Below are 10,443 nucleotides of genomic sequence, written 5' to 3'. Positions count from 1 at the left end.
CCTGTCTGGGAAGCTCCAGCCAGCATCAGGAGCTGAGGACCAGGCACAGCTGCTGTCCAGCCAGGGAGCAAACACAGCAGTGTCACAGAGGAATGAACGGAGCAGGTTGTCATGATGGACCTGTGGGGCCCAGGGCTTGATTCCACTCCCTACTCTTCTTGTGATTCCAGCCCCATTTTTAATTGCTTTTTCTCATCAGGGAAAACAAGTATGTGAGCCACAGGTCTTTGTTCTGTAAACTATCAAGTGCTAAGAGAATACAGGCATTATCACTGCTATTTATTTCACCCTTTGGTGTTTTGTCTCTCTTTCCTGATTGGTTTATGATGACGAATGTCAGAACTCTGTTCCCAATTATACACCTCTTGGGCAAGGAGACAATGCAATGTGACATTTAACACAGTGTACCAGAGACCACCCTCCCTGTTCTGAATACTAAAATCACATACACAGCAAAAAGCACTCGTAACAATAGATGTATCTTTTATTCACAGATAAAAACTGAAGCAAGCCGTTATAATACATATTTATACAAAGGATTTGAAAAAACCATAAAAAGGAAGATGATTAGAAAATATGATTCATTATGAAATGTGGTATTACATACACTATTAAACCTTTTCAAAAGTATTTGTTTGGCAACAATTTATATCAATAGTTTCCACACTTAAGTGGCCTCCTTCAAAAAAGCACAAATCTCATGCAGCATGTATAAACTTGATCCTGAGGGTTTGCCTTCCTTAGAAAAACTGTAAAAAGATATACTATTTGTCTTAAAAGTTCAAAATGCAAATGCTATATTTATAGTCAAAACTATATAAAAATATGGACCTAACTTAACATTTACAAAAACTTTTTGCTCCTTTTTTTTTTTTTTTTTTGCTTGTTTTATGGTTTTGGTAATAAACATAACTCTCAATTCCTGCAGTCAAGAGAGGAAAAAAGAGAACCAAAACCAACCACAGTGCCCTTTGTAGACTTCCTCACATAAAGTTTACGACTCCAAAAAAGACCAGGTCTGTGAAAAGTGAGGTTAGTAACCAAGGAATTAGGTAAGCAGTTAATATATATCTATATATGTATATATAAAATGGAAAACAAACATTTATTTTGATCTGAAAAAGTAATAATACAAAACCTGAAGGTAAAACAATCATCTCAAAATGCCATAATACTCCTTCTCAATAGATAAATGTTCATAAAAATATCTTGAACCCTAACCAAGAAAACAATTATAATACAATTTTAATTCTGCTACATAAAACAGCTTTTCTATGAAACAAGAAGGCAAGTTCAGGTATGAAAACATAATTTACTTATTGCTTTTGCTACAATGTTGTTTGTTTTTACATATAGTCATAAATACACTATACAGTATAAAATATTTCGTAGGAATACATTTTGTGGTCTGCTTAGGTTTGCTGGCTTTAATTCTAGCACCAAATACAAAAATGAAAATCAAATGAACTTTAAAGGCACTTGCATTTCATGTTTGTTAACATCAGAGTTTGTACTAAATTTCTTCGCTTCCCTCTGGTAGAAGCAATATTTGATCCTACTTTTACCTTTGTACAGCTCAGGCCACATTGAGGCACCAAATTATTTATGAACATTCCCATTCCTCAGCTGTTTCTTTCTCTTACAACATTCAGTGTTGCTTTTTAGTCTTCACCTTTCCTCCTTCACTTCCCAGCTACTTTATCCGTTTATTTCTTCATGTCGGACGACCCAGCTTCACTTCCCTCAGTCCCTGGAAAAACCTCTCTTCAAACCTCCACCTCCCGCACTCCATCCTGCACATCGCTTATCCCGATGTCGAAACACGTCACTATCATGATATGTGACTTGCACAGATTTACACACTGCTCCAGTTCTTCTGTCACTTGTTCCAGTGCCTCCAGGTACTCCTGTGACTCCTTATCAAGATCAGGATCCACTTCAACTGTCAGACAAAAAAACACTGAGTAAGAGAAACAGCTTATCATAAACATTATTCTATCACAAAGCAGCCAACATGGTAGAGTAAAATTTATTTTCTCTTGAACTAAGACTTTTTTCCCTGCTTTGTTGAGCAGATACAAAACTCTACCTTGAAGCTCCAGTTATGCACAACACTCAGTCTGGGAACAAATCTCATCCCTCAATTTCCCAGTAATAACATGGATATGGAAACAATATTTTCCTTCTTTGCAAAGAATAATAATAAAAGACTAATAAAATCACATTTAGTATTAATGGCACAATTTTAATGTCCTCTTCTGGTTGGTTTGTATGTTTTTTTTGTTCAAATAGCATATTACAGAAATACAGATTGAGTCACAAGTCAATTCAGCAAAATATCTTAGCAAGTGATTAAGTTTTTCAGTGGGACTGCTGACATGCTGAAAATCTAGATCATACTGCTGTTTTTGCAAAATACTTACAGTCTTCTTTCCACTTATTTGGATCCACCATCAACCTGCACTTTGTCTCTTCCAACTCTTCCTTCAAAAGTTCGTGCTTTGCCTTTATTTCTCTGATTCGCTGCTGGCGCCTCTCTAGTATCTTCAGCTTGGTATGGAAATACATCAGACCCTTTTAAGACACAGAAAGACCATTTCATGAATTTTCCTGTTGTGAGCTGGCCTATAATACTCTGACAAAAATTGCTCCCAGCTCACTACTTGTAAGAGTGAGCAGGTGGGTTGTTTTATTTAGTTGTGGGGTTGGTGGGATTTTTATGGGTTTTTGGGGGGTCTTTTTATTTGAAGCTTGCATTTAGGGATTCTAATCTAGAGGAACTGCAAGCTACATCACTTGAGCATTTGTTGCACTTCTCTGAATTAGCAAGCATCTCTTAATGCATTCTGAAATTACTACTGTTTGTAGATATTTTTTTTTTCCAGTACTGAAAATTATAAACACAGCTTAATGATAATGTCAGAGTTACAGTTAATAATAAAACATGAATTCTTATTTTCTAAAAAGCATTCCTACCTTCTCAACATCCTGGAAAGGCTATTACAAAAGAAAGGGGAAAAAGGCATCAGTAGAACATAGAATTCTGGTCTCTAAAACAGAATTAGCTGAAGTGTTTTCCAATTACAAAGTAAGTTAAACTCAGTATATCCCTGGTTTAACAGAATCCTGTCATTTACATAAAGAGTTAATGACCCTATCGTTGAGGGATGCTGTAAGGTTCCACAAGCCAGCCTAGGATTATGAAGTCTTCTTATAATGTATTCATTGGTAACTTCCATTTACACCATCAGTCATGTTAGACACAATTAATTTTAGACAGTAATCATTTTCATTTTCTGTGTTAAGAGTACCCCAACATATGAATTGTAAAATTAATAATTATAGTGCTTTAATTGCACTCAATTTCCTGAACACCATTCTGGCATTCAAGCAAGGACTTTGTCTGTATATTGTAATTTAAGTTGTCTACAGTTGTAAAATATGTGCTGACCTCAGTTTCCTCTTGTCTGTGTCGCTGTAATCGTTCCACATCATCAATCTCATAAACTTTAATTTCAAATGGCTCTTTCAAAGTGCCTGGCAAAGGTGGTAGATCAACCCATTGGCCAGTGACACTGGGTTTTCTTCCCAAGGAGGCAGCATCTGGCAATGGTGCAGGAATCAGTCTGCGACGCTGGAGACCTAAAACAAAAACAAACATTCCTCAGGATCTAAAAGACTAACACACTGCAGAGAACATACTGCAGTGAATTAAAGAAAGATCTAGGTTCTCAGTATACTTAGGAAAAAATGCTTTTCTTGATCTTTTCCTTTTAGTAAAATACCCTCAGGCTGCTAATTGAGGTACTGCCTTGACAAAGTAGGTTTCATTTGGTTCCCAGATGGAGGCAACAGCAGTTCCTCTCCCAGAGCAGATGTCTGAACATCAGTTCTTTATTCTCTCCTTGCAGAAATATTTTGCCTGGACTGATTTTTCTTTGGTGGACTACAATGTTTTTCATTACCTTGCAAAGGCAGTGAGATAAGTGAATAATCTGAAACTAGTACTGATAATGACTTACTTATCTGGAAATCTTCTGCTCCCCCAGTTAAAGCCAAGCCAGACTAAGATCCCTGTCACTGCACTCTATTTTTGCAAAGCTCAAACAGCTCCCTCCAGTACTACTAACTGCTATTTTAGGGTGCTAAATACCAGCTGTTTTCAGTGATTTTGTGGGATTGAGAGGCATTCAGAAGGCATCAACGAAGCTGCAACTTGAACACTTCTAATGTTGAGACATCTCACACCTTTGCACCAGCACCCAGAAGCTCAGTGCATGACAAAACTCAACAATTCTGTGAGCCTTCAATAGAATGCTCCCAGATTTTCCAAGCAAATCATACTGCTCCACTATGCTTCTGCTAGGGTTCACGTTTCATGAAGCAGAGAACGACTTATATCCTTCAGAAATGCAGGAGCTGGCACTCTGGTGCCCAGAAGGTTTTTTGTGATTATTAAGTCTCTTGTGATTCTCTGAAAATCTGACCTTTACAGTACATGTCTCAAGCATGAGTACATGCACAGAGCTGGTCAAGCAACATTAAAAAGCCTGCAGCCCAATCCTTAAGAAAAGAAGGGCTGAAGGCCACCAGAAGCAAGCTGAAATGACACAAGGTAGCACTAAGTGGAAGCTGGCTTTAGGTGACTGGTGACAATAAATTTAGCACTTAATTGCCTCTTCTTATTAAAAACTAACTCGGAGGTGAAGAATCTTGTTTCTTCTGCTCTTACGAAAGGGAGCACATCAAACAGACAAGGCAGCTCTGCTCAAAGGACATGCTGCCAAAATAACTTCTGGGCTGAGACCTCTACAGGAGATGTAAGCACAAGTTAAGGCTGTCAGATAAGCCCTGTCACGAACTCCAACATGAAATGAAGACAAAATCCCAGCAGGCACCCCCAAAGCAGCACACCTCTGGTGATACTCCAAAAGTTACCTGCTTTACATATTCTTAAGAAAAACATCCCTCATTCTTAATTGCATCCTTGCTGATTTCTAAGTAACAAGAACAAAATGAGAATGTTTTCAAAAGAGGAAAGCTCGATTCTACTTCTACAAAACCATTCTCACAACCCAAATCCATTCAGCCTGAAACACCACTAAGGTCCTGTTGGATGAAGCCACACACTGTAACCCTGACCCTGTAACTGCTGACAGGAGATCCCTCTGAGGAGGACACCAAACAGATATGGTCAAACATATGCAATAAGCAGGCAAATTTCATTTCTCCAAGAAATGGGAACCAAACATCATTTCTCTGTGAATGACGTTACAGGATAAGGGGACAGCTTTACAGTGACATACATGGGAGTAAGATGTGTCCTTAAATCTAGAGACTCCAACATAGTCTGGTGTTACATAATCTATTCAAAGAATATCTAATAATGTGCAAAGATTACAATTATTTTAGAACAGTAACAGGACTGAACCAAACATTTCTCATAAGAAATATTTGTTGCACTTCCTGGTAAACTGAATTTCATGCATAAAACACATTATTTTCTCAAAGTCTACAGCACTCCAAAAAAGTAATACATAATTTACAGACATAGAGCAATTACAACTGGAAAAAGAAATAGTTTGTCATTTTTAAAGACCGTATAAGTATTTCCTGGGGCAAAAACAAATACAAATCCATCAGTGGGTAATGCCTTCTCAATATGTGTGCTACTTATACAGCTGTTGATATTGATTTGTGGGAAAGGTTTAAGAGGCAGATATGCTATGGAAAGAGAAGAGCAGCAAATATTACGCTAAGTTTCCAAAATGATTGATCACTTGCTGAAGCAACTCAGTTTCCTTAACCAGAAAGCCCCATGAGATCGACTTCATTCATTTGGTTTTACTGCCAGAACTGAGCATCGTGGGTATCTACAGGGATTGCAGTAATTGCTACTTCCCAACCAGAAGTTCAGACCCAGCACATTGCTGATAATAGTTCCTACTTATTTCCAACAGTCAGGATGCCCAGGTTGCTGAAGGAGGCTGCAGGTCATGATCTACATGGCACTGGTTGCCATTGGCTCTTTACAATACCACAGTATCTCAACCTAGATCTGAGAAAATGTCACTGTAACACCAACCATATGAGCCAGATTACAAATACACTTGGACTGCAGCTGCACTTACATGAGCACCAGCAGTGAGAGCAGTAAGAAAAGGCACCAAAGGGAAGGAAAGGGGACCTGACCACCATATGCCCACTTTTTCTTGGCATGGTCAGACACACTGAGCCAGAGTTGCCTCTTCCAAGCAACTCTTCCAGTCAGTTTCCTACTGCGTATACTATCCACACACACAAAATTTCTTAATATAAATACTATTCTTAATATAAATACTATTAGAGTGCAATACAATAATGTTGCGACCAGCTAGCAGCATTAACCTAGGAGTCACTGCATCTTACACACACGCCCTACTGCTCTAAGCCTAATCTGATGCACATCTAGCAATCCTCATTAATTCACACTCTTCTCCCCTCCCAGCCTTTCCTTTGTTTCTAAACTACAGTCCCAGAAGTTCTCTCTGGCATTCCCTCACAGACACCCAGCAGCAGAGCTCCTCCTCTCCTCACTGCCCTTCTCTCACCAGTCTTCCAGGATCACTCACTCAAACCTCACAAAAACTCATCAGCACTCAGCCAGCACCTCACTTTTCCCAGCCCACCCATAACACCCTCCTGTTAGGGCCACCCTGGTCCTGGCCCTGCTGAGGGAGGAAAGAATGTCCCCCAGCTGCCAGCAGCCACCTGCCGCCTCCTCCCTTGCAGGAAGACTGCCGGCACCCCGGGGCACCCACACCTTTCTTGCCCTCTCCACCACAGCAGCTGTGTCACACCTGCAGCTTTGAAGTAAAATAAATGACAAGTAGCTGCTGTCACAGCAATACACATGCACACACAAGCGCATGCAGTCAGTCCACCTCCCTGCTTTGAGCTCCCTCCAAGCCTCCTGTCCTCCATGCCAGAGATGCCACAAAACGCCTCCATCCTCAGGATGCAGTGGGGCACCAGCGAACACCCGGCCACCTGCCCCTTCCTGTCTCACCTGTTGACCGTTTCTTGGGGGATTTCAGGCTCCTCATGCGACCCGGTGACGACATCCCGCTCTCGCTCATGGAGTCGTGTGCCGAGGAGGCACTGCCGGTGGCCTCGCTGTCCCGAATCATGCTCTCATAGCCGCTGCTGCCGCCACTGTGGTAGAACAGGGCCGTCCTGCCCATGGCTGGTGGCAGCTCTCCGCTCAGGACGCTGCTGTTGTCACTGCCGTGCCCGCTGCTGTAGCGCTGCGGCCGCCGCGGCGCCGTTATCTTGCTGTAGGGAGACGGCAGCACCGGCACCTGTGACTTCTCGTCGCTGAGGTTGATGCCACTGTCATTGCCACTGTCAGAGTCAGTGGAGCCTCGGAAGTGTCCCGCCTTGGCAGAGCCGCCCGACACCAGCTCGTTCACGCGGCTGTTGGCTGCCCTCATGGCCTGCTTGGTGCCCATGATGGTCCCGCGGCCGGGTTTGCCACTGACCGGCTGCACAGAACGGGGGGCTGCCTTCCCACCAGGGGCCATGCCAGAGCCCTTCCCTGCAGGCTGTGCCAGGGACTTCACAGAGGAGCTGAGAGACTTTGACCCACTGGCAGAGAGGCCCCGGTTTTTATTCCCGTTGGCTTGCACCTTCTGGTTAGCTGTGGGTTTTGCCTGGTTGTTTTTACCAGGTGCGGGGGCGGTGAAGGGCAGTGGTAAACCCATACTGGAAGCAACAGGAGGGACCCCTAGCCTGGGGACAGAGCGTCCTGCCCGGCTGTTGCCAGTGCTCCCACTGTCCCTCACCATGCTTGCTTTGGATCCAACTGATGTCAGGCTGTCACACCTCTCCAGAGACATGTGGCTCCCATATCGGTGAACAGTTTCACTCTTTGACGCCTTCACCTTTAAGCTGGATGTCATCTTGGGCAAAGAGTGGTCACCCTTCAAGTTCATTTTGCAGCTGGCACTTTCACTAAAGTAAGAGCCAGCTTTCAACCGCAAATCAGCTTCGTCTTCAGCCTTTGGTGTGGCAGCTCTGGCAAAGTCCAGGCCAGAAGCTTTCACCCCACCATTACCCAGACCAACAGGTTTCTGCTCCAGGCTCGATTTGCGCACAGGAGGTGTTGGAGGTGTCGGCCCACCTGGTCTGGGCAACATGGTTGATTTCTGTGGTGTGTTCTTCTTTCCCAGGGACGATTTCAAGCTGCCAGTGGCCAAGGGAGCATCCGAATTCCCTCGGGTCACACACTCTGGCAAAGTACTGTTAGTGTGTGACACTGGCATCACTCCCAGTGTGGTGGCTCCTCTCTTCAGCTGCGGTATCTTCATCACAATTTCTGACTTCTTGGCAGCTCCACTGGAGGATTTGCAGGCCATTTCACAACCATCCACAACCCTCTGCGAACAGGCGAGCATAGTCTGTGACTTTGTTGGCTTGGATGCTGTGCCAAAACCCTGGGCAGCTTTTTCTGGCTGCTTCTCAGTACCAAACGTGTAAGGTTTTGGAGACAGCAGTGACTCTGCAGGTTTTGCTTCCAAGTGATAATCAGTGCGTAACAGCCAAGGATCTTCAAATATACCATGTGGATTCTGCAGCTCTTTATAGCTGAGAACAGTATTATTGTGGATTGGAGAAGAGGTAGTTTTTGTTTTCCTAGGAAGACTAGAATGTATTGTTTCTATCACAGGCGCATCACGAGAATTACTAAATTTAATTTTTACTGGCTGATCAGTGACACAAAAAGCACTTTTTATCTGAGATGCTTTGGTAGTTTCAGAGGTTTGAGGGCTTTTACCAATGCCTGAGGAAAGCTTGCTGGAACTCAAGCTATCACTCTCCAGCTCAGAGAAGCAAAATCCACTGTCATTGAGAGCACTTTTCAGGGGTACACATAAATGGGATGAGTCCAAGTTGAAGGGTTCCTCGGACTTATTACAGTTGTAAGATGACTGTGCGATAAAACTGTCACTAGACTGGGCTCCATCACTTTCAATTGTACAAATGCTGACTTCACTGAGCCATGAACTGATGGAGGAACGTCTGCTGCTGGTAAACGGATCCTTAGCAAAGGGCACAACAATATCAATATTTACACCAGTAGAAGTCTCCTGTGAGGTATAAGCATCAAACTCATCATTTATGCTGCTGATAATACTGACCGGCCTCGAACCCGATGCAAGGGCCTGAAGGGAGCAGTCACTGTTAAAGCTAATGATACTGGAAGGTCTCCCATTATCCATAATTCCACTAATAGAGAGCTCTTCCACCACTGTGAAAACAAGCTCATCCTCTCCATTCAGCTCAACAGGCTGCTGCAAAGTCACTGTGGTGGTCAGTATATCCCGATCGAAACACTTCCCTCTGAATGCTGACCTGAAGCTGTGTACCTCTATGGCACCTGACTGACTCTGGGTGTTGCTACCAACAAGGAATGTGCTTCCTAAAGGGTTTTGATCAGGTTTATTTCCCATCTGTTTGCTCATTCCCACAGGAGGAGTCCGAACTGCATTGCTACTGTCCAGCTCCAAATTCTCAGCTTTGGAGCTTGGGGAGTGTTCCCTCTGCTGTGGAGGGGGAGGTGCTGGGCTTGGCAAGGGTCTCTTCATGTACAAGGACTTTTCGTTGGTGACACATTCAGCTGTGGCCTTATTCTGCTCTGGATTCCTCAAAGGGCTACACGTTGAAGTCTGCAGGGAATCAGTGATTGTCTCTCTCTCCCCCTCTAGGACAGAGTCTATTATTTTGTTGTCAGCTCTGTTCTGCAGCTTGGAAAGCTCTGCTTTCAAGTGAGGTGTGCTATTTTCTTGACAGTTGCCATTGCCACCCCATGGTGCAACAGCCTGGAAAGGAAGGTTATATCCTTTTTTGGGAGATGCAGTTTCTTGCGGAATCAGTTTCTTAAATCCTCCAGAAGGAGAGGATATTTTTTCCTTTATCAACTTAGACTGTGCATTTTCTGTACTTCCAGGAACAGAACTACAATTGGACCCAACAGAGATTTCTCCACAAGCAAATTTCATGGGTTCCTCACTTCCATCAATGCACTCTAACCTTTCCTGCAGTTCAGCAAAAGTGTTGCATTTGAAATGGTCCTTGTCGGAACTCCTACTAATAGCAGAATTGTCTTTATTTCTCTTCTTATTTAGGGACGGGATAATGGGAACAAACTCTGGTGGCCCCTCATTATCTGTCAATTCCCTGTCAGACAAAGCTGCACCGTTGGGACCAACATAGATGACAGTATCACAAGACTGTTCACTGCTGGAGGAATAATCAGGATCACTGGATATATTCAGGACAGGAAGGTCAGGGTCAAGGGCAACAGTTCGTGGGTGGAATGGTCGCAAATGGGGCGGTCTCCGGACATGTCCTTCTTCACACGAACTCTCTCCTCCAGAGGAGCTGGATGCATACTGCAAATGA

General features: G+C 43.3%; 1 protein-coding gene across 7 annotated transcripts in view; it reads right to left on the bottom strand.

The window, feature by feature from the left end:
• Positions 1–463: 463 nt before the first annotated feature.
• The window catches only part of KIF26A (kinesin family member 26A), a 95,767-nt gene continuing 85,787 nt past the window's right edge, over positions 464–10,443 (bottom strand). For 5 of the 7 annotated variants that reach the window (XM_085582310.1, XM_085582307.1, XM_085582305.1 and 2 more), the window contains 5 exons: positions 7,049–10,433; positions 3,452–3,642; positions 2,977–2,997; positions 2,424–2,574; positions 464–1,942 (listed from right to left, as the gene is read on the bottom strand). In XM_085582310.1, the coding sequence (XP_085438436.1) occupies positions 1,767–1,942; positions 2,424–2,574; positions 2,977–2,997; positions 3,452–3,642; positions 7,049–10,433 (3,924 nt within the window). In that variant the 3' untranslated portion in view covers positions 464–1,766. The remainder of the gene's footprint in view (positions 1,943–2,423; positions 2,575–2,976; positions 2,998–3,451; positions 3,643–7,048; positions 10,434–10,443) is intronic. The other 2 variants (XM_077783938.2, XM_085582306.1) reach the window with 1 other exon arrangement.

Source organism: Lonchura striata, chromosome 5 (genome assembly GCF_050655825.1).
Source record: "Lonchura striata isolate lonStrDom1 chromosome 5, ASM5065582v1, whole genome shotgun sequence".
In the NCBI taxonomy this organism is placed as follows: domain Eukaryota; kingdom Metazoa; phylum Chordata; class Aves; order Passeriformes; family Estrildidae; genus Lonchura; species Lonchura striata.
The sequence above is the reverse complement of the archived record's forward strand: the minus strand, read 5'-3'. Positions and strand labels throughout refer to the sequence as shown.